General features: G+C 41.3%; 3 protein-coding genes across 3 annotated transcripts; 2 read left to right on the plus strand and 1 right to left on the minus strand.

The window, feature by feature from the left end:
- The first annotated feature begins 6,508 nt into the window (after positions 1-6,508).
- LOC120419360 (glycerophosphodiester phosphodiesterase 1) lies at positions 6,509-10,717 on the plus strand. Its single transcript, XM_039582029.2, has 5 exons — positions 6,509-7,187; positions 7,251-7,423; positions 7,489-7,687; positions 9,640-9,824; positions 9,886-10,717. The coding sequence occupies exons 1-5, from the start codon at positions 6,870-6,872 to the stop codon at positions 10,046-10,048; spliced, it is 1,038 nt and encodes a 345-aa protein (XP_039437963.1). The 5' UTR covers positions 6,509-6,869; the 3' UTR covers positions 10,049-10,717.
- A 1,725-nt stretch (positions 10,718-12,442) lies between these two features.
- Positions 12,443-13,614, plus strand: LOC120419340 (chymotrypsin-1-like). Its single transcript, XM_039582012.2, has 4 exons — positions 12,443-12,589; positions 12,648-12,937; positions 12,999-13,330; positions 13,393-13,614. Exons 1-4 carry the CDS (start codon positions 12,511-12,513, stop codon positions 13,586-13,588), a joined length of 897 nt encoding a protein of 298 aa, XP_039437946.1. The 5' UTR covers positions 12,443-12,510; the 3' UTR covers positions 13,589-13,614.
- A 770-nt stretch (positions 13,615-14,384) lies between these two features.
- LOC120419341 (trypsin beta-like) lies at positions 14,385-15,573 on the minus strand. Its single transcript, XM_039582013.2, has 4 exons — positions 15,441-15,573; positions 15,095-15,372; positions 14,716-15,035; positions 14,385-14,641 (listed from the first exon to the last, which is right to left on the minus strand). The coding sequence occupies exons 1-4, from the start codon at positions 15,511-15,513 to the stop codon at positions 14,449-14,451; spliced, it is 864 nt and encodes a 287-aa protein (XP_039437947.1). The 5' UTR covers positions 15,514-15,573; the 3' UTR covers positions 14,385-14,448.
- Positions 15,574-23,485: the final 7,912 nt, after the last annotated feature.

Genomic DNA, 23,485 nt, shown 5'->3' on the forward strand with positions numbered 1-23,485 from the left:
TTGACCGGTTCCTTCCGATGTGCATATTCCGCTTAAAGCAGAATGATTATTTTCAAAGAAGGGAAAACCTCAAGAAAATAAAAAGCTTTTCAGAAAATCAATGTGTAATGTGTCCTGTCAAGAAAATAAATAGCTTGAGTGTATTTTTAAAGAATGAAAAACCTCAAGGAAGTACACATTATACATTGATTTTCTGAAAAGCTTTTTATTTTCTAGAGGTTTTCCCTTCTTTGAAAATAATCATTCTGCTTTATAATAAAATTTGATAGAATTTAGTCACAAAAGTCAACTGTTTAACACAAGAAGGGAAATCTCTTACACGAAATTCCATCACATCGATTAAAGATCGTGTATTTTTGAAGAAGGGAAACCCTCAATAAAATACACATTATACTTTGATCTTCTGATACCTTTTTTTTCTTGAGATTTTCCCTTCTTTAAAAATACACGATCTTTCATCAAAGTAATGGGATTTTATGTAGGAATTTTCCCTTCTTGTGTTCTAGGTTAGACCGGGGCAAACATTTACTTCCCCGTCCGACGCAAGGCATGAACAGACAAATCCTGTCTCGAAAAATGCCACAACCGGGACCGTCTAGAATCGAACCCAGGCCGACTGGGTGAGCGGTAACTTCGATTACCCCTACACCACGGTTCCCGGAATCTGCTTTATAGTGCAGAAGCCTTTAAGCCTTGAATTAACAAGAGAAGGGAAAATTCTTATATAAAATCCCATTACTTTGATGAAAGATCGCGTATTTTTAAAGAAGGGAAAACCTCAAAAAAGTACACATTATACATTGAATTTCTGAAAAGCTTTTTATTTTCTTGAGGTTTGCCCTTCTTTGAATACCTACTAAAATTGGTAGAATTTATTCACAAAAGTCAATTGACTAACAAATGAAAGACAAAATCTTACATAACAAAACATTGAAAGAATGGTAAAAACATTTAATATCTATCGATCTCAATTAATATCTATCGATCTCATTGTTCCTTCAATGTGACTAGGTCAAACCAATGGGGTACAAACTAAATAATTCTTAACCACAAGTAAGCGAGTAGGCAAGATTCCATTCATTCTCATATCAGGTTATATAAAAAAAACTAATTTCCGGGAAATGTCCATCCCGGGAAACGTCCATTCCGGGAAATTTCATTCCGGATAACGTCCATTCCGGATAATGTCCATTCCGGATAACGTCCATTCCGGAAAACGTCCATTCCGGATAATGTCCATTCCGGAAAACGTCCATTCCGGGAAATGGAATTCCGGAAATTGTCATAGAATCCTGCTATAAACATATGTATATCCTAGCTGAGAACAAGATTATCCGTTCGACTTTGCGCCAGTTCGATATTTTCTCAATTGTTATGGATAGAGAGCCTGGAGCTTATTAGAGAACGGACATCTCAAACCAAAAGTACCAATCGAAGCACGACAACTGTCAAACGGAGGTACCAATCGAGCATAAGACAAAGGATTTTGCTCGATTGGTACCTCCGTTTGACAGTTCTCGTGCTTCGATTAGTACTTTTAGTTTGAGATGTCCGTTCTCTAATAAGCTCCAGGCTCTCTAGTTATGGAGAAGTCGAAAAAACAATCCGCGCCAAATCCACGCCGTCCTACGTCACCTTAGTGGTATAGATGTTTGTAGGGAGGTTTTGAACTCAATGTTAGAAGGAGAGGTAGAACCCTAGGATACACCTCGAAAGGCGTTGCGGGTTGGTTGAAACAGTATTCCTAATTCCAATCTAGGCTCACCAAGTCGCCATGGCCTAGTGGTTAGCATTTTTTCTTACCAATCCAAAGGACGGGGGTTCGAACCCCGCCTCAAGCGACTTTGATTTTTCGTTCATATTCACTATTTCTATGTCCTAAACTTTCTCGATGGGAGCAGATGGGAATCGAACCCAGAACCATTCGCTTGCAAAGCGAACACTGTGACCATTCAGTCACAGCTGCTCCATTGTTTAACATTCCAACGCCCAAGGCTCCAAAAAAGCTGGAACGGTAACTTCAACTCGCTGGTTCTCGAGCATAACTCACCCAATCAAGACAATTCCTTTTTCGAGTGATTTGTTAGGATGTCTAAATGATCCTAGAACTTTGCAGAACTTTCCAACTTTTTTTTTCGCGTGTAAAAAAAAATCGCCAGAAATTCCGCGGAGGCTGTCGTTTTAAAAAAGTTGGAACGATGTTTTCGGTCGCAGAAATTACAGATTTGTTCAAATCAAGTTCTGCAAAATTTAAGGATCATCTAGACATTCGTACAAATCCCTGGAAACAAGAATCGTCCCGATTGGATGAGTTATGCCCGAGAACCAGCGAGTTGAAGTTACCGTTTCAACTTTTTTGGGAGGCTTGGGCGTCCGAGCCACGTAGCCTAGTGGTAACGCTCCCGCCTAGTAAGCGGCAGATCGGGGTTCAAATCCCGGCTCGGACCAACACAACCTGGTGATCTTTTCCCTTCTGGATTCGATTGCTTAGTAAAGGGAAGGTAGTGTACCGTCACAAACTGGACCTTATCACGACACCTTAGGGAGGCGACCTATGGAATGTTAACATTAACCTTAGCATGTTAACATTAAGTTCAGAATGAAATTGCCACTGAATCCGCTTTGTAAATGCCGGCCCCGATACTCTTCAAGGGTGTTCCCCTCAGGAACAGGGAAAGATTTACTTTTTACTTGGGCGTCCGTGTAAGTTGGACATGCGTTGGGCGTTCCAGTGTTAAATAAAGTTATATTCAATAAAAACAATTTTAAATCCAAAATAACCTCATGAGGCTGAATCTCAGAACGCAGAATCTTGAAACGCCGAAAGTTTTATGGACATTTTTTTTTTCTAGGATGAAGTAAAACAGAGAGAAAAGCCATAATAATAATTTTGGAAAAAAAAAAACCAAAATATAAATTAAAACATTTAGAAATTGAAATTAATATAAACATTAATAAAATTTAAATTCAAAAATTTAAATAAAAAATAAAAAAAAGATCATAAGTTTGAAAATCATCAAAATTATAAATCTAGGGATTTGAAAACATAAATACAGTTCGTACTTGATGATACTCGCAAAAACGTCACTCATAAAAATTTCGTAGTAACAGTTCAATAGGGCGAATCTGCATTTGTAAACAAGCAGTCTATCCCTTTTGCTCAAGTGACAGTTCACGTCAAGTAAGAGGGGGATAGACTGCTTGTTTACAATGGCAGATTCGCCCTATTGAACTGTTACTACGAAATTTTTATGAGTGACGTTTTTGCGAGTATCATCAAGTACGAACTGTATTTATGTTTTCAAATCCCTAGATTTATAATTTTGATGATTTTCAAACTTATGATCTTTTTTTATTTTTTATTTGAATTTTTGAATTTAAATTTTATTAATGTTTATATTAATTTCAATTTCTAAATGTTTTAATTTATATTTTGGTTTTTTTTCCAAAATATTATTATGGCTTTTCTCTCAGGACTTGAACGCGGATACCTTCGAAGGAGGATGGTGCGGAACAAGGATGGGGGATTAGGGAAAAGTTGGTTTTCAAAAGGATAAGGCCAGCTTCCTGCCGGATCTGCAGTTGTTTCACGACCGAAATGGGTAAGAAGGAAGCTTGGGTGTTTGATGGCGTTTGTGTTTAATTTTGTTTGTTTTTGTAGGACGCCGTTTATGCGGATGTGAATTTGCACCGGTTGTATTCGGTGGTGGAGGCCCGGGGTGGGTAGACGAGATTGAAGTTAGAGCAGACTTACATCCGCTTTTTGAACAAGTTTGATAAAGTAAATTTCAACGGTGAGGAGAAGGATCCGAGGGAAGAGGGAAACGACGAGAAGCGATCGGAGGTGGTGAAGTGATGACGGGACAGTGTGGGATGTCCTAAGGGTCCGCAGTCCATTTCTCGGTGCGGGACATGTTTGACGACTATTACCTAAACATCCGGAAGAACAGTTTGCACCAGTTCTGGAAGGACCATCTGTACGAAAGCCGCAGGTCCTGAAGCTGTCGTACTCGGATTACTTCTAGAGGTTGGAGCGATATCCGACGAACCTGATCAAGAACAGCTAGCTGGAATACCGAAGAATTCACCAGTGAGTATTGAGAATGTGTTCAGTGTCTAGCCAATTTAATTTACTTTCAAACTCTTTCAGCAACGCCCGCCCGCAAACGCTCAACTCGCGACGGCGCAGCTTCGGCCGAATGAACTGGCAACATCTGTGTCATTCTCGAAAGAGGACGAAGTGATCGGGAACTATCGGTTCAGGCGCTTCACTTCCCAGTCTGAAAACGTCCACTTCTCTTCCCGAATCACCACCCAATGGCCAACTCTTCCAAGCCTGTCCTGATGATGGCCGGCAACGAGACCACCCTGTTCTCTACATCGCTGTCGCGCTCAAAAATGAAGGCCGCGATGTTAAGCAGCATAAGCAGCAGTTTTAATATTAACATAAAAATAAAAATAGAAATAAAATCCATCACATTTTTCGAAAATCATCACTGTAATGTTAAATGTTATTTATTGTTGCCATAAAAAGTTTCTTCTTATAATAAAAGTAAAAAACTTTTACCGATACAACAATTTTGTTCCAGAAATGCATGGTAATATCAAAAACTTCCAACTTTTAAATTAAAAAGTTTGAACTTTCTACGAATATTCACCAACGCGAACTTTTAATCCAACGAACGATCTTTTTAAATTTAGAGTAATTTTTCTTTGTGTGTACGGAATTGCAACATGAAATTTGATTTTTTTTCTTCTCAAAATTTCTCTGACCTAAAATATGACTCCAAAAATGCTCCAAACATAAGAAGTAAAGAAGTAATGAAGTAAAGAAGTAAAGAAGTAAAGAAGTAAAGAAGTAAAGAAGTAAAGAAGTAAAGAAGTAAAGAAGTAAAGAAGTAAAGAAGTAAAGAAGTAATGAAGTAAAGAAGTAAAGAAGTAAAGAAGTAAAGAAGTAAAGAAGTAAAGAAGTAAAGAAGTAAAGAAGTAAAGAAGTAAAGAAGTAAAGAAGTAAAGAAGTAAAGAAGTAAAGAAGTAAAGAAGTAAAGAAGTAAAGAAGTAAAGAAGTAAAGAAGTAAAGAAGTAAAGAAGTAAAGAAGTAAAGAAGTAAAGAAGTAATGAAGTAAAGAAGTAAAGAAGTAAAGAAGTAAAGAAGTAAAGAAGTAAAGAAGTAAAGAAGTAAATAAGTAAAGAAGTAAAGAAGTAAAGAAGTAAAGAAGTAAAGAAGTAAAGAAGTAAAGAAGTAAAGAAGTAAAGAAGTAAAGAAGTAAAGAAGTAAAGAAGTAAAGAAGTAAAGAAGTAAAGAAGTAAAGAAGTAAAGAAGTAAAGAAGTAAAGAAGTAAAGAAGTAAAGAAGTAAAGAAGTAAAGAAGTAAAGAAGTAAAGAAGTAAAGAAGTAAAGAAGTAAAGAAGTAAAGAAGTAAAGAAGTAAAGAAGTAAAGAAGTAAAGAAGTAAAGAAGTAAAGAAGTAAAGAAGTAAAGAAGTAAAGAAGTAAAGAAGTAAAGAAGTAAAGAAGTAAAGAAGTAAAGAAGTAAAGAAGTAAAGAAGTAAAGAAGTAAAGAAGTAAAGAAGTAAAGAAGTAAAGAAGTAAAGAAGTAAAGAAGTAAAGAAGCAAAGAAGTAAAGAAGTAAAGAAGTAAAGAAGTTAAGAAGTTAAGAAGTTAAGAAGTAAAGAAGTAAAGAAGTAAAGAAGTAAAGAAGTAAAGAAGTAAAGAAGTAAAGAAGTAAAGAAGTAAAGAAGTAAAGAAGTAAAGAAGTAAAGAAGTAAAGAAGTAAAGAAGTAAAGAAGTTAAGAAATAAAGAAGTGAAGAAGTAAAGAAGTAAAGAAGTAAAGAAGTAAAGAAGTAAAGAAGTTAAGAAGTTAGGAAGTTAAGAAGTTAAGAAGTTAAGAAGTTAAAAAGTTAAGAAGTTAAGGAGTTAAGAAGTTAAGAAGTTAAGAAGTTAAAAAGTTAAGAAGTTAAGAAGTTAAGAAGCTTAGAAGTTTAGAATTTAAGAAGTTTAGAATTTAAGAAGTTAAGAATAATTTAAGAATTTAAGAATCACGTAATGCGCAACTTTTCTTGACCGCGTTTCTTCCGATCTTCGTACTTAGCCTTATAGTGAACTCTCTCGTTGTCGATGTTGAAGAGACCGTCGAGAGCGGGAGGTATCAAATTATAGAACGAAAAATCTATGCATGCTTTTTGAAGGGACTGACAAATTTATTGACAGCTGGAGCAATATTGATGTCGATATATATCGACAGCCAGAGAGTCGGCTGTAGAACGTTTCCAGAGTGAAGTCTGTTATAGAGGAGGCAACCATGATGGATCGTTTTGGGTGTATGCTGCTGACAGCATACCAGAAACATCGCCAGAGCATAAACGAAACATCGCAGTGGGTGACGTTTAGCGGTACTCTATGGGATATGTTGTTTGTAAACGACCTCTCCTCTTTCTACCTCCCACTACCAACCTCTATGCTCAGCTTGTCTTCGACCTGTCAAAAGCCGCCTGTGTATCCGACCAATACGTACCTACATTGTGCAAAATGTACGAACGGCTGTGATGGGAAGTGAAGATAGCAGCAGCATGCGCAATGACTTCATCGGTTCGATATGCTTCCAGGCATGCAAGAGCAGTATTGCGGTACAATCTGTCTCTTTTTTTTCTGTGAACCATGACAGATTCACCGAGTCGTTCGAACAGTATGTACATATAGATTAAGGGGGCGAGAAGAAAAGGTGTTTTTTTTCCGAAACTTTTCTGTGCTGGAAAAAGTGTCGTGAAAAATGTGGTGACTTTGTTTAGTCGAAATTCGATTTTGCCATAGCTGCTAGCTTAAGCTACCAACAATCAGGGTGCATCTCATGAGGAGGCATCGCCAATCTACATGTATTTTACGACAATCGTCAAAGTGTTGAAGATGATCTATCAGCTATTTTGGTTCTTAACGACATGCTTCACTTTTCTGTTCAATGCACTGTGGCTGTGCTGTAACTTTGCCTCGGTCGGAATACCGTGGTTGATGTTGCTGTTCTTTTTGGTTTGCATTGCGTCCAAGTTTGTCAAGTTGAAATGCCCTGCCGGCGAGGTTGTGCAATCGATGCTTCACCGCAGCGAAAAGGAGGTCGGTTCCGAGGTGCTATACTGGCCAATTCTGGGTGGGGCCTTCGACGCACCGGAGAACTCTCTCGCCGCCATCAACCATGTATGACTCACTGTGCTGAAGTTTCACCTTTGACACACTTACTTGAAAACCTTTCTTTCTCAGTGTCTTTCGCAAAAATGCTTCAACATACTGCTCGACCTAAGCATCACAAACGACGGCCACCTGGTAGTGCTGCACCGATCGACCCTGGAGAAGGCCAACATCAACCTGCCGGTTCACGGGCTCAAGCTGAATGCACTCGAAAACCTTAACATCACCGAACATCATCCACTGGGGTTAGTGGACCCTTAGGAATCAGTACCAAACAAAAACTAAACCCAGTTTCCATTTCTTCCGACAGTCAGCACTTTCAGCCGGAAAAGGTTCTCACGTTCGAGCGGTTGCTGAAGTTGCTGGAAACGAACGAGCTGACCGTGTTCCTGCTGGCGTCGCACACCAACGCAAAGATGGTTGAAATCTTGCAGGAGGCCATCGGCAAAAACTCGCTCTTTACCAAGCGAATTGTGTTCTGCTGCTCGTCTCCGGTGGCGATCTATCAGGTAGGTTACAATAGCATAGTTTCATTGCAAGCTTCCAGAAGAATGTTATGCCAATCATTGGCAGGATTTTGTAAAAAAAACGGTAGAATAAGCCTTTTTTTAGCAGGATCGAAAAAGCTTTGGAAACTATTGACGAAGAACTTCGTCTAAGAGCTCTATACTGCCCACCATTGATTTGGCATAATAGCCGAATTTTCAATTATGGGCAGTATACGTAGTAGCAATGAAACATGAAACACCCTTTCCCATCTCGGGACGTGCTATTCAAGTACCTATAAAGTTCTTCATCATGGTGGTTATCTTTGTAGCACTGCAACTTTTTTCTGGTCTAGAGGGTTTTTTCACTGGATCAGCGGTTTTTTGAACTGAGTCTGCGGTTTTTTCTTGCAGATTTTGTAACGTAAACAATGAAAAAAAAAAAAAAAAACAATAAAGTTATCTACTTGCGTATGTATCGAGAAATTAAAAGTGAGAGTGTGTGCAACATGGAGTTAAACTTTCTGTGAAGATTACCATGGCACTTTGAAAAGTTTAACTCCATGTTGCACGCACACACTCTCACTTTTAATTTCTCGATTGCGTGTACGTACACGAAAGAAAGTGAGGTTAAATTTTGTCTGGCCAGCAAAATCAAATGGTAGCGTACGTGAAACGTCATAAAGCTCTATACTGGAAGCTATGACAGACGAAAACATGATAAATAAGTAAATAAAAGTAAATAAGTCATTTCAAAACAAAAGTCTATTTGTTCTAACAAATTTCCCCTTAACATAACGATTTTGTAAGCTTTGTGTTACGGTTTTCATGAACATCCCACGTCACGCCTTTCGTGGACGCTTCCCTTCTCCAACTGTCATTCATCTTTCCTGCTCTCTCTTTCTATTCATTCATTCTTGTCGCGAGTACGGAAAGGACGTGTCTGAATAAAGTGAAATCATTGTTAACCCTAAACCGCGTCTCACTTATTCGTACTAAAACACTTTGGAATAGAGCTTTATGACGTTTCGCGTACGCACACTAGCGCACCATTTGGTTTTGATGGCTGACAAAATTTAACCTCACTTTATTCTCGTGTACGTACACGCAATACATACGCACTCAGATTACTCTATCGAGAAATTAAAAGTGAGAGTGTGTGCAGCATGGAGTTAAACTTTCTATGAAGTTGCTGTGAAGGTTACCATGGCACTTTGAAAAGTTTAACTCCATGTTGCACGCACACACTCTCACTTTTAATTTCTCGATACATACGCACGTAGATCAGACTTTTTTTTTTATAAATTCTGAAATGAGTACCAAAACAGCCAGTTTTGCAGCTACGTCTAACAATCGAGCTGTCAAATCGCAACATGGAGTTGAACTTTCTGTGCAGTTGATGTGAAGCTTAACAAGGCTTTTCAAAAAGTTTAACTCCATGTTGCACGCATACACTCTCACTTTTAATTTCTCGATAGAAGTACTGTCAGAGAGGTAGAGAACAATGCTAAAACAGCAAATAATTTTGCTAGATTTTATTTAAGCTGTCAGATATTTTTGGCAGTAATCGGCGAAAATAATCCCACAGAACTATGTTGCTGGTTTTGATTTACCCAGCTGCTGGTTTAGCGAAAATTTCGCTGGTTTGACGAAGTTTTTGGTAAATATCAGCAAAATCAAGCCAGGAAAATCTCTGCTGATTTGGCGATGATTCCCTTTATCGTGTTTCGTGGCGGGGGGAGGCACGTGCCTCCCCTTCGTCCAAAATTTGTTCTAGATTTGTCCGGGATAATTCACAAATGCTATTGTATCTATGAACGGTAGTCTCGATTCACCTTAGTTGATGATACAAAAATGTGTCTTCTAATTTTTTGTATTAAAAAAATAGATTAGCAAAATGCGAAAATGGTGGAACCTTACACTTTTGAAAATTTTATTAAAAAAAAATCTTTCTTTCTTCAAACTTATTCAACTAGTTGCGCCAGCACTGCCCGGATCTGGTATGTGGTCTCTGGATGGACAAACTGGCGCTGTCACGTGCCCAGCAATACTTTAGTGCGTCGACCATCCTGATGTCCGTTTACGGAGCCATTTTCCGGAACATCATCGCCCCGGTCATCGGCATCAGCCTTGTCTTCATCCACAAGGATGAGTTCAACGCGTAAGATGTTCTTTCTATTTTTTATACCAAGAATCGAGTTTTGAAGTTAAACCCATTCCAGGCAAATCTCCACCTTGTGGCACAACGTCGGGGTGCGGCCGATAGTCTACAAGATCAATTCACCGAACGAGAAGCGCTACTTCCAGCAGGTTACCAAAACCCAATATCTGACGGATTCGCTGCGCTCGGAGCCGCAAATCATCTTCAAGTCCAAGCGCCATTAGCGCTGGCCAGCAGTGCATTACGACATCGAACGATATTTATACACAACCGCCGCGTGTTAGTCATTTTGCAGTGTAGCAGTGAGGAGGGAGAAAAAAGGGGTTTCTCCAGCAGGGATTTTACGTTAGGACGTACTAAAAATGGCAGCATCAGAAGAAGTAAATTAGTCGAACAAAACCAACCGTGTGACGATGTGCATAGTTCTAGAGGCCATCTAGTTTTGCATTTGCATGAAGCTTTATGTGCAGTTTTCTTGTGTTCTTTTTTTTTGTTTAAAATTATTCTATGTTTTTTTTTGTAGAATATACGTATTTATTTTTAAATTTTAAGTTTTGGTTATATTGTCATAAGATTTCAACACATCATGTTTAGTTTTTCACTGCATTTTGTATCGATACTCTTGCCGCTAAAGTGGATAGGATCTCAACAGAACTTTTTGCGGTACATTATTATAATGCAACTCGAAATCGAACGATACCGTACTCAGTAATGCTATACATATTTCGAACAATTTACAACAATCGATTCATTTCCTCATGATTTCAAGCATTTACGTAAGCATATTATTAAATAAAACTGTAATCAATTTTGCTACCGTATTTTCGAAAACTAATTTCACACATTTGTTTTGTATCAAAATGTATGAATAAAGTGATTTACCAATCTCATAATTGTATTGTTTTGTCCTTTACTTTATCCGAAATCATGATTCTGTGCGCTGACTTTTTTGTCAGAAATAATGACAAATCTTCAGAATTTGTTTTAAAAGCCTATACCACATTTTTTCTCGATATTCATATTTTCATATGCATTTCTCTTGCTATTTTTTCTGGCTAAATCAATTTTGCAAAATTTGGAAAAAAGTATTGTTTTGTAGAATTATTGACTCTCCACACATAATTTAACATTAATTCTAAATCTTGTACGGATGTTAAAAAATATGAAGAGTTTTATTAGAAAAATATTGAAAAAAAAATAAAATGTTTATATTTAGTTCAGAATCAAGCATGTTCACAACAGAAAATATTTAGAATTTCGCATTTTAAATTTGACCTCTAGCCCAAATTTCAGTCTCCCAGTTTCAGGTCATTTCCGTAGACCACGTGGACATTTTTTTGAAATCTCACCCCCCCCCCCTCTCTTGTGGACAATCGCCTACCCTCCCCCCCAAAGTGTCCACGAGGTTTATGGATGGCCCTTAGGGACCGGTCATAAACCATGTGGACAAATCGGTCTTTCATTTTTCTTTGTTTCGATATGATTGAAATCACTAAAAAAATATTTAAAAAAATATTGTTTGTACTTGAATTGTTTGATAAACATATCAACTACAAAACACTTACGCATTTGATGATAAATTTATCGTCATACTATTTTACAATCAATTGTTTAAAAAAGTTCGTTTAGGGAGACTTGATCCCTGCATATTTACAGTCACTGGAATCAGCCTCAAGCATTATTAATTGGTTTGGTACTTCGTACATGGTTTCCTTTAGTATAGTTGAACATGACTTACTGCAGTTTGAACCATTTGCAATTTTTTTGTAAACAAAAATTACCAGCTTTTGTAAACATGCTCAATTTTGGTCTAAAATAATATTTTAAGTTTTTAAATATTTTACATACTAAACATGTTATATTTTGAACACAATCGTACTGGTTTTATGTGAAATTGCTGTAACTTATAGAAAATCAAAAGTTTTAATGAATAAGAAACATTTTGGTTAAGATTTCTTCAAAATGTGGAAAGGGGATCAAGTTACGCCTAACATTTTGAAAATGCCGGTTTGTCAAACGCTTGTCATGATTCGAAGAGTTCATATGATTAAATACCCTTATCAGCTAGACTTAGTTGAATGTTTAAGCTTACAATTCATGCAAAACGTTCATCGTCTTGTCGTAGTCTTTCTTAACTAGGTACCGTTGAATAAAGACCTACTTTATGTAACCCTCTATACATGGTCATTTCAAGACCCCTCCCTTCTGAGAAGATCACATGGTTTATGGACGAGCCCGTATTGATGTTGTTCATCCAGTGGCCGTTTCTTTTCGTCAAAATGTACAACTTTTCACGAGCAAAACATGTTTTAATCTTATGTTTGTCTACCACATATTACTATTTCTAATGATAATGCAAACACTCACTAAGTCACATCTCGATTTTTTTTCTATAAAAAAGTTATCTGACTACGTCTGCGTTAAAATAACGCCATATCTTGGACTGTATGGGGTGTGCTATTAAGTTCGGATGTTTGCCAGACAAGAGTATCTTGGACAAACAGTCTTGCAGATTTTTTTTTATCCGCGCACTTTTAAACAATGCTTCAGATAACCGAATCACCGCGGTGTACCCGAGATATCCGGGGATGCTGGGTTTGGTAAAGATTTCGGCAAAATTTATCTCATTTGCGTGCCAACGCGACCGCGAGTTCGTTGGTTGCCGTTCTAAATTCTACGTTTAAAGATGAAGTTTGCACTAAGTTTCCTTGTGGTTTTCGCTGCAATCTGCGTTGGAGTGCAGTTTTGCGATGCCTCGACGACTGGTAACATTGAGGTTTTCTTAGTAGTTGATCAAAACCAACTCTTTGAGTTATTTTTCAGCGGATATCGTTTATCTGGCATATCATCGTCGCCAGCCAAGGCTGTTTGAGCTATTGAGGAAGTATCTAATCTGGCCTCCGGATATTATCTTGGCGGATCTGAAAACTTACTCTCCGGCAGAGAAGTTCTCCCCATTCATAGTTGGGGGTGATCCAACGACGATCGACGCCTTTCCATACCAACTTTCGTTGCGTTACGCTGGAAATCACATTTGTGGTGCATCGATCATATCGAACAAGTGGGCTGTGTCCGCAGCTCACTGCTTGGATGAAGGATTCTCACCAGCCTGGGTATTGTGGATTGTGCTTTAACATCTTTGAATTATATTGCTAACTTATCCTCTTGGTATAGATAACGCTTCGCGGAGGAAGTCCCCACCGTATAGAGGGAGGGTACGTATTCCACGTTGTTGAGTACATTATTCACGAAAAGTACGAAAAGGAAACCTTCAACTACGATGTGACCGTTTTACGAATCTCGGAGAATTTCTTGATCGACTTCCTGGCGCCCATCAAGCTGGTGGACAACACCATAACAACCGGTTGTCCCGACCAGCTGGCGACCGTAATTGGCTGGGGAACGGCAGAGGACAGCTACGTCCCGTTGATTCTTCAAGAGCTCCAAGTTCTGATTCAGCCGAGGAAAGTTTGCGAAGCTGTTTGGATCGAGCAGATAACGGATACGTAAATCATCTGTAATTTTTAACTCGCTGCAAAAACCATTAAAATTTCCAACAAATTTCCAGCATGATATGTGCCGGTGGCGTGGTTGGCGAGGACACGTGCAACGGAGATAGCGGCGGCCCGTTGATCTGCAACGGATACCAGGTGGGAATTGTGTCCTGGGGCTCGCGAAAGTGTGCCATCGAAATGCCGGCGGTTTTCACCGATGTTGCGAACGTGGAGATTCGTGACTTTATCCGGAATAAAACTGGAGTTTAGAGGCGATTGAAAGACTATGATGTGAATGTCGAATTTTATTTTATAGCTGAAGGGTGGAGGGTAATTGCATGTTATTTGAATCTTGTTTTCTTCTCCAAAATATGGATTCGCGAGAGAATTTGGACATCAGAGCGATTTAAACTGTTCCAATAGTGTCTGTACAAAATAGATTTTTTTTTTTCGATTCACCTTATCAGATCTTTTGTTTGACTTTTTTAATCACATCCAGGCAAAGATACATATTTGTATAAGATTATAAGTGGTGTTATTCCTCACTGTTGCTCAACATTGCTAAAGAATCCAAATAATAAAATCGATGACTTGCAAAGAAAAATAATGATAGTATTTTTTTATCACGTTCATCAAAAGGTAAATACTTGAAGCTGGGTTGGTGTAAAAGTTTTACACAAACTTCGGATAATCGAGGCTTTGGATAATCTGGACAAGTTCGATTATCCGAAGGTTTGTATGGGATTTCGGATAATTGAATAAATACTTTTAACATCAAATTCGAGTTCTGCGACCCCATTTTGGTCAAATTTGAATATTTGATTGTCTTTTAAATAATAAAATGTATTTTTTCAATACCGCCATTTTGGCCACCATCTTGGATTTAAAAATTCTAAATCATTTTAGAGTAGTTTATGGCTCATACTTAAGCTCGACCATTAAAAATAAGACAAGAAAAAAAAATCGTGATTCGATTATCCGAAGTGATTTTTCCGAGGCCTTCGGATAATCGAGTTTGGATTGCATTTAATTTCTGGAAAAAGATAAATAAGCATTTTATAACAAGACGTTTCTATGCATTTTTTTGTAATTTGTAATTTATTGGCCTATAACACTTTGTTTCCCGAAAGCTATACCATCGAAGTTCGCCAAATGAAATCCCGAATCGAGGGGTGAGCAATGTTGGTGTAGACCCCGGGCATGCCATTTCCACAGGCTGTGGCACCCCAGGACACAATCCCGTACAGCACGTCATCCTGAACCGCCGGTCCTCCGCTGTCACCGACGCACGCGTCAATTCCCACGGCGCCGGCACAAATCATACTAAAACGATTAAATGGATATCTCAAGCAATTGAAAGCAAACTTATTTTACAGCCCCGTGGGGCAGTATAATACTCGTCTGTTATCTCGCCCATCCACTGTTGGTTACACGTGATGCGGTCCACCACGGGAAGCGACACTCGGAACAGATTGTCCGGCGTTTGACCTGCTGCGTTCACACCCCATCCGGTGACTGTGGCTTCCGTTCCGGCGATCCATTCCGCGGTGGTCAGCGGAATTACGCGCGCCGCACCACTGAACGGAGTCCGAACACGGATCGTGGCCACATCGTAGGGATAATCGTCCGGGCTGTAGTTTTCGTGAATATGATAGTAGTATACCGCGTGGATTGACCCACCTGACGATCGGGACGAACTTCCAGCGCGAATGGTTAGCTGTAAGATGGTTTGAAATTTATTGCCGACCTACGGAATCAATCAAACCTTAAACAAACATCCTCATTCTGTGGGTAGTAGTCGACGCAGTGGGCAGCAGTAGCCACCCAAGTGTGGGATATGATCGAACCACCACAAATTTGTCTGCCACCGTAAAGCAGAGCAATCTGATGGGGATAGTCCTCGATGGTCGTTGCTGTACCACCCACTATACGGGTAGAATTATCCCCTCGTCTGGGCAGCTTGAAGTCCACCTCATTTGTCACTTGGGCTAAAACATTTTGCAACTTTGCAGGTATTCGGTTTACACGAGCCAACACTTCTTCCACGGTCAGTCCTGTAGTTAACGAAAGCGCAAAATTGTAATCAACAGTTACTTCATAGTGTTATTGTTTAAATACTAACGATTTCCTGTAACAATGGTTAAAACTCCTAGCGAAAGAAGCGTAACAAAAAATAATCTGTTCAGGGTCAACATTTTCAACTGAGTGCTAAGCTGTAACTGAGATTCGTGGCCGGCGCACTAAGTGTTTTATCACTTGATAACTCCAATTGGCCTAAGCAGTACTAATCTTATCTCTTGCTTTGTTGTGGCCAAAGCTTTTTAGCTGTACAAATTATATAGATGTAGCTTTTCTGCGAAATGTCAACTAAATTTGGGGGTTTGGTTTGCTAGTATTCCCTCTTCAAACATTATTGAAAGCAAACAATGAATGGCCGTAATTATAAAGTCGCCGTTCCCTGGAATCTCAAAAGTGCCGTGAAGCAAGAAATAACTAATTGGAGACAATCGTAAGAGATGCGTGAATTGAGACAAGCTAAAACTCGTATCACTCCAAGTCCTTCAAATGCCTAGAAACTTCTTGGCTTAAACCGTAGGAAACTACGAATACTTGCAGGGCTTCTAACAGGACACTGTCCTGCTAAATTTCACCTGCACAAAATCGGCATGTGGCCTAACAACCTCTGTCGTTTTTGTTTAATTGAGCTAGAAAGCTCGGCACATTTACTCTGCTTCTGCGGAGAACTTGTGTCTCGAAGGTTGCGGTTTTTTTATCGCACCTTCTTACGCCGTACGATGTATGGCACCACACCCATCCTAAGAATGTCATACAGTTCATCGACTGTATCGCGCCGAATTGGAATAAACCATGTCTGCAAAATAACCCCTCGTCTTCCGATCCCATGGATACGATTAATTTGTAATATGGAAAGTAACCAGAGTACATCACAAAAGATAGCAGTCTCAGGTGTTCGCAGTGAACTTAACCCAAATACCTATTGGGCAACAAAAAAATACTCGTTTAAATTCTATTCTGTTTTAATTGATTTTAAACTGGATATAAATTTGATATGAATATTTTTGCAAAATAAATCAAAACGAATTAAGGTCGTAGATAGTGTCATTCACTCTTGGCGCAATGATGGTAAATTATAATTAATTGTAATCTAAAAAGAATCAAGATATAAACAACGCTTCTATAAACAACATGTAGAAAAAAAACATATTTGAATTGATGATTTTGGCACCATATATTCTGAAGTGGGTAGATAAGTGTTCAAAGTTGCTTCAAGAAGTAGTTTTAGAAATTTTGTAAAGGGTTTAAAAGTTTTTCACCCAAATGAAAACATTGAGTCATGTTTTCTAAATAAAATTGAGTAAGAATCGGGAAACGGATTACATTATCTAACTATTAGAACCATTTTACAGTAAGAATAGTTATATTTAGTTTTTAAGTTTCATGATTCAAGTGTTATTGAAAAAGAGTTCAAAAATATCTTCTGGTTTAAGGGCACTTTCAGTAGAACGAGTTTCTGAATGCCCGCCAAAAGTCATGTTACAGCCTAATACTGAAACAATTTGAGATTTTTTCGATTTATACATAAAACCCTTACTTATAGACATTTTGGTGTAATCAATTACATTTAGCACTATTTGAAACAACGTGCATGGACAATGTCCATTGTCCAATGTCCAATTTTGGAAAATCTTAAGAGATACCCCCTGGTTCGATTCTTTAGGTAATTTTGATCCAAATCGGTTAAGGTATAAAAGTCGCTTTTTATCGTAGAAGTTTGTATGGGAAAAACAACAAAAATGTGTGGAGAAAAGCAAAAAAATCAAAATTACACCAAAAGGTGGCGTTTAAGGTTTCTGATCATTGTTATCCGAGCATTCGTTGGTGAAGGTTGTCTGAATCAACATGACTCGTCGCGTCCCGGCGCAAAACGCCGGCAATATTGCCCTACCTGCGGCTCAAGCAGGCAAAAAAGTGGGAATTTCCAAAAGGAAGGTTGAGGCCTCAACTGATGGCCAAAAACCGGGAATTTCCAAAAGGAAGGTGCTTTTGGAAGTGACATCGAACAGCAAAAAGACGAAAAAGAGCGACGGTACTGTACCGATGGATGAGGAGGAGGAGAACTCTTCATCGCACGAGGAGCAGCTTTTGAAGAACAACAAGTTCGCTGGACTGCCTGACGAGGACCAGGTAGCGGAAGCAAAGGAGAATGAAGTGAAACAGCGAAAGGAGAAACTGCCTCCTTTTTATGTACGGCAATCAGCAGCAACGATCGACTTTCGAGCGGGGCTGGTTGAACTCATCAAGTCTGGGAAAGTCCAAGGCAACATTCGTCTGTGTCAGGACGGATTTAAGGTGCTGGTGCAATCCAGGCAGCACTATCAACTGGTCAAGGATTACTTGACCGAAAACGAGGCGGAGTACTTTACCCATGATGTCGTCATGGATAAGCCGTTCAAAATCGTCGTCAGAGGTCTGTACGACATGCCAGTGGAGGAATTAGCTGCCGAGCTAAAAGTTTTGAAACTGGATGTGTTGGCCGTGCACAAAATGAGCCGACGCAACAAAGACATCAAGTACCGTGACCAGCTCTACCTGCTGCATTTGGCTAAGGGATCGACGACGCTTCCTGAGCTGAAGGCAATCCGAGCGGTTTTCAACATTATCGTGTCCTAGGAGCGGTTCCGACCAGTGCACCGTGACGTCACACAATGCTTCAACTGCCTGGGTTTCGGGCACGGAGGTAAGAACTGCCACCTAAAGCGTCGTTGCGCCAAATGTGGTACCGATGCGCACATCACATCCCAGTGCATCCAAGATTCGCTGGTTAAGTGCCTCAACTGCAACGGTGAGCACTCGTCAACCGACCGAAAGTGCCCCAAGAGAGCTGAGTTCGTGAAAATTCGGCAGCAAGCATCGACGAAGAATCAGCCTCAGCGTCGTAGAACTCCTCCAGCCCTGGTGGAGCAAAATTTTCCACCTCTTCAACCGCGACGCCAGGTCCCGAACTTGGCACCGTTGCCATTGGATCCCAGGAAGAGAGCTGAGATGAATCAACCGCGGCCGGGTTCCAGCCAGGAGCCGAGACCGTCACCACCGGGCTTCAGCCAGGAGCCAAGACCAACTCAAGAACCAGCAGTTGAGGAAAATGGTAATGATCTTTACACCTCAACCGAACTCCTCAATATTTTCAAACAGATGTCCGCTGCACTGCGTGGATGCAAAACCAAGACCCAGCAGATTGAAGTGCTGACCTCGTTCGTCATCCAGTATGGATCGTAGGTCCCTCAAGCTGCTGAATTGGAACGCTTGCTCTATTAGGAGGAAGAACTTAGAGCTGGTGGATTTTCTTCGCGAGAAGGAGATTGACGTAGCTACCATCACGGAAACTCATCTGAAGCCCGGTGAAAAAGTTTATCTGCAAAACTACAAGATCGCGACGCAGCTCGATAGGACCACCTCTGGAGGAGGAGGTGTGCTTGTCGCTGTTCATCGTGATCTCAAGACACGCCGGCTGCCACAATTCAAGCTGGACATCATCGAGGCCGTTGGGGTGGAAATTCCCACTTCGGTTGGCCCAGTACTCTTCATTGCTGCATACTGCCCACGTCAGGTGAATGCCAGAGATGGTTCAGCAGCAAAACTGAAGAGCGATATCCAGAAGCTGACACGGCGGAGCGCAAAGTACATCATCGCTGGTGACCTCAACGCGAAACATGAAGTTTGGGGCAACAGCAGGAGGAATCGGAACGGAGTGATTCTGCACAACGATCTGCAAAACGGATACTACAACGTTGTGAGTCCGGATCGTCCAACGAGGGTGGCTCGGTCTGGGAATCACTCAATCATCGACTTCTTCATTACCAATATGGCTGAGAACGTGGCTCATCCTGAGGTGTTTGAAGAGTTGAGTTCTGATCACTATCCGGTGGTTGTGGAGGTTGGAGCTTCCGTTACTCCGCAGCGGCAACCAACCCGGAAAGATTACCACAACGTTGACTGGCAGCAGTTTCAGCAAGTGGTAGACAGCAACATCGACTATGATCAACACCCGGAAACTTCTGCTGATATTGATCGTTCGCTGGAGGTGATCCAGCAGGCTATCAACCAAGCAGAGGCTGCCAACGTTCGGGAGGTTCCTGTTAATTTTAAGGTAACTGATATTGACGTAGATACTAAACACTTGATTAGACTTAGGAATGTTTATAGGAGACAATATCAACGGACTGGGGACTATGACAAAAAGATTTCAGTGAACAATTTGAACAAAATCATACAAGACCGACTTGACAATATCAGAAATCAAGAATTTTCAAAACATGTAAGCCAGCTTGGGAATTATTCAAAACTATTTTGGAAACTTTCAAAAGTTCTTAAAAACAAACCATAGCCTATTCCTCCTCTTATTGTTGAGGATTCTCCTTTGATTACATCCGAGGAAAAGGCAAATGCACTTGGGCTTCATTTTGTTAGTTCACATAATCTTGGCGCTTCCATGACCAGCCGTAAAGAAACATCAGTTGCCAATAGTATTTCAACAATCAATGACTCTACCTTTGAATTTCCTGCAGATTCCCATGTTTCTGGTGAGGAAGTCAAAGTTGCAGTTAAACAAATGAAAAATATGAAAGCTCCAGGCTTTGATAACATTTTTAATCTAGTGTTGAAAAAACAGAGTGATCAGTTCTTTCAACATCTAGCCAATATTTTCAATAAATGTTTGCAACTTGGTTACTTCCCCACCAATTGGAAACTGGGCAAAGTCATACCAATTTTGAAGCCTCAAAAAGATCCAACATCGCCAACAAGTTATCGTCCCATTAGTCTTTTGAGTAGTCTGTCTAAACTCTTTGAGAAGGTCATCTATTCAAGGCTTTTGGATTTTACCAACGATAATAATATAATTTTGAATGAGCAGTTTGGCTTCCGAAAGGGACATAATACTGCTCATCAGCTTACGAGAGTAACCAAAATCATCAAGCAGAACAAGCTTGAGTCTAAATCAACTGCTATGGCTTTGTTGGATGTTGAGAAGGCTTTTGACAATGTTTGGCATGATGGTTTGATACATAAACTGTATTTGTATGGTTTTCCAATGTATCTTATCAAAATTATCCAGCACTATCTTTCGGAGAGATCGTTCAGGGTTTTTCTGAATGGGATTGCTTCTGGATTATTCAACATTGATGCTGGGGTTCCCCAAGGAAGTATTCATGGCCCACTTCTGTACAATATTTTTACATCTGATTTGCCTACTCTTCCTGGTAATGGTGTGTTGTCACTTTTTGCTGATGACACTGCCGTTATTTATAAGGGTAAAATAACCAGATATTTAGTTGGCCGTCTTCAGAAGGGTCTTGACGTTCTTTCCGAATACTTTGGCGACTGGAAAATTCGCATAAATGCAGCCAAAACTCAAACCATCATTTTTCCACTTTCCAAATCGGCCCGATTTGTCCCAAAGGATGATGTTTTGATTAAAATGAATGATGTTTCAATACCCTGGTCAAAGGAAGTTGTCTCATTGCTACGGCAGAAGTCTCAGCGGCTAGTCGTGTTTTTTCGCGGTGTGTTTGGCGCGTTTTTCACGGCGAAATCGAGGCGTGTGCGAGCGGACAGGCCCGTTCCGGTGGTCAGAGGAGCCACAATCTGGTCGTCGTGGACACGGCGGCGGTGCAGCAGTGGAAGAGGAACGAGTTCCTGCATCCGAGCAGCAGCAGCAGGAGGAGTCAGCAGCAGCGGCCGCGGAGGCAGCTGAGGCGAGAGACGGTCGTTGGTCGGTGGAATCGGCCCCGGAGAGTCGACTGCGGTCGGCGGACCAGTTTTCGGCCAGGCCAGGTCGGAGACAACCCCCGTTGTTTACGTGGCTGGCAGCAGGCAGCACAACAACAACAACAACAAGCGCGCGCAAACGAGCTTCCCGCGCATCCCGCTGCGGGCGGCAGCCAGTGCGGCCAGTTCGGCGGTGAGTGCAAAAGGCGAGTTTTTTGTTAGCGTTTAGTTTTTTTTTTTTTTCTCATAGTTTTTTTTTTCGGCTAGTTTTTTTTTTTTTTTTTTTTTTTTTTTCTCTCCTTTTTTACTTTTGCGATTAGTTTCATCACTTTTATTTTCGTTTAGTTTATCGCGTTTCTTCGCAAACATGGATCCGACCGAGTCGGACCATGAGGAATGCGACTTCGATTCAACCCTTGAGGGTGACGAGGACGTGGACATGGCGGACTCCGTTTTGGGAGTTCCTTCAAACACCACCAACAGGGACCTCTTCCTGAAGGATAAGGATGCTGGCGGTAAAGGGGGATCCTCGGACGGATCTAAGAGGACGAAGCGAAAGCGTCCTAAATCAGATCCGAATCCGGTTCCCCCTCAACCACCGATTCCTCCCTTGACTCCAGACCCGATTCCTCCCTTGACTCCAGACCCGATTCCTCCCAATCCAGATCCAATTCCTCCCAATCCAGACCCAATTCCTCCTAAAACACCGGAGCCGAATCCGGATCCTAATCCCCCTCCGCCCCTGAATCCTCATTCTCAAAAACCGATTCCACGTCCTCGTCAGTATCAAGAAGGATCGCAAACGGAATGGGTGGTCTTCTTCCGGCCCAAACAGAAGCCGTTAAACTTTGTACAGATTACCAAGGATTTGCAGAAGCACTATCCTGGGGTGGTCGAATGTACCAAGCTGAACAAGAGCAAGCTCCGCGTGATCGTGAACTCCGCGGTGCAAGCTAATCAGATCGTAACTGATCTGCGGTTCAGCATTGAGTACCGTGTTTGGATTCCGGCCCACAAAGTCGAAATCGATGGCGTGGTGACCGATGACAGTCTTTCGCTTGTCGACCTCTCAAGGGCGGTGGGACGCTTCAAGAACCCTAAACTTCCAGCTGTGGAGGTACTCGAGTGCCGGCAACTGGGCAACGTCACCACCGAGGGTGGCCAGAAGAAGTTCATTCCTTCTGCCTCGTTCCGGGTGACTTTTGCAGGGTCAGCTCTGCCGGACTACATTGAGCTGTACAAGCTTCGGCTTCCAGTTCGATTGTACGTTCCGCGTGTGATGAGCTGCGAAAACTGCCAGCAGTTGGGACACACCAAGACCTACTGCAGCAACAAGAGCAAGTGCTCAAAGTGCGCCGGCCCCCACAAGGACGTGGATTGCCAAAAGCAGGCTGAAAAATGCCTGCTTTGTGGCGGGGAACCGCACAAAACTCGGCAGTGCCCAAAGTACAAGGAGCGCGAGGACAAGATGAAGCGATCCTTGAGGGAACGCTCCAAGAAGTCCTTCGCGGAAATCCTTAGTCAGGTGACCCACCCCAATCGCTTCGCTCCTTTGGCGGACGAAGACTCGGGGGACGAAGATTCCGATGTGGAGGTCCTCTTCCAGAGAGACGAGGAAAGTGACTCTTCCGGGCCAAACCCGAAGCGCAACAAGGCTTCCAAGTCCAGAAAAGCCGCTGGCGGCAAGGGTAAGGAAAGTGACTCGTTGAACTTCGAGGAGGATTTTCCTTTCGGTCCGTCGGGTAAGCCCGCTCCGAAGCCGGCACCGAAGCCCGTTCCCAAGCTGCTGAAGCCCGTTCCCAAGCTGCCAAAGATCCCCCCGAAACCGGTTCCTCAACCGAACCCGATCACCGATGCCTTCAAAGGAGTCCTTACCTTTTCCACAATCGTGGAATGGCTGTGCTCTTTTGTGAGTGAACCGACGCGTTTAATCATAAAGCGGTTTGAGCCTCTCGCTAGACACATCGGGAAACAGCTTGCTAGCACGATGCCCCTCTTGTCGTTCATTTCCTTTGATGGGTAATACACCAAAAACGAAAAACGGCATCTCCTTTCTACAATGGAATTGTAGAAGTTTAACCCCCAAGTTAAACGATTTTCAACAATTCGCATTCGAACGGGACTGTGATGTGTTTGCGCTGAGCGAAACGTTTCTTATCGGAGATGAGACGCCAGCTTTCCGGGGGTACAACATCATCACAGAGAGCAGGGCAGGACCAAATAGAGGTGGAGGCGTACTGATTGGGGTCAGGAAATGCCACACTTTTAGAAAGGTCACGCTCCCGAATCTAGGAGGAATCGAAGCAGTCGCAGTACAGGCCAGGATCAGAGGACTGGACATTTGCATTGTGTCCGTCTATGTTCCCCCACAGGTGTCGT

This window comes from Culex pipiens, chromosome 3 (genome assembly GCF_016801865.2).
Source record: "Culex pipiens pallens isolate TS chromosome 3, TS_CPP_V2, whole genome shotgun sequence".
NCBI lineage: Eukaryota > Metazoa > Arthropoda > Insecta > Diptera > Culicidae > Culex > Culex pipiens.

Coding starts and splice junctions, on each gene's coding strand:
- LOC120419360 (XM_039582029.2), top strand. CDS start 6,870: ATGTATTTTACGACAATCGTCAAAGTGTTGAAGATGATCTATCAGCTA. Junction 7,424..7,488: donor ACCGAACATCATCCACTGGG/GTTAGTGGACCC, acceptor TTCTTCCGACAG/TCAGCACTTTCAGCCGGAAA. Junction 7,688..9,639: donor CTCCGGTGGCGATCTATCAG/GTAGGTTACAAT, acceptor TTATTCAACTAG/TTGCGCCAGCACTGCCCGGA.
- LOC120419340 (XM_039582012.2), top strand. CDS start 12,511: ATGAAGTTTGCACTAAGTTTCCTTGTGGTTTTCGCTGCAATCTGCGTT. Junction 12,938..12,998: donor AAGGATTCTCACCAGCCTGG/GTATTGTGGATT, acceptor CTCTTGGTATAG/ATAACGCTTCGCGGAGGAAG. Junction 13,331..13,392: donor ATCGAGCAGATAACGGATAC/GTAAATCATCTG, acceptor ACAAATTTCCAG/CATGATATGTGCCGGTGGCG.
- LOC120419341 (XM_039582013.2), bottom strand. CDS start 15,513: ATGTTGACCCTGAACAGATTATTTTTTGTTACGCTTCTTTCGCTAGGA. Junction 15,036..15,094: donor ACTACCCACAGAATGAGGAT/GTTTGTTTAAGG, acceptor ACCATCTTACAG/CTAACCATTCGCGCTGGAAG. Junction 14,642..14,715: donor ATGGGCGAGATAACAGACGA/GTATTATACTGC, acceptor TAATCGTTTTAG/TATGATTTGTGCCGGCGCCG.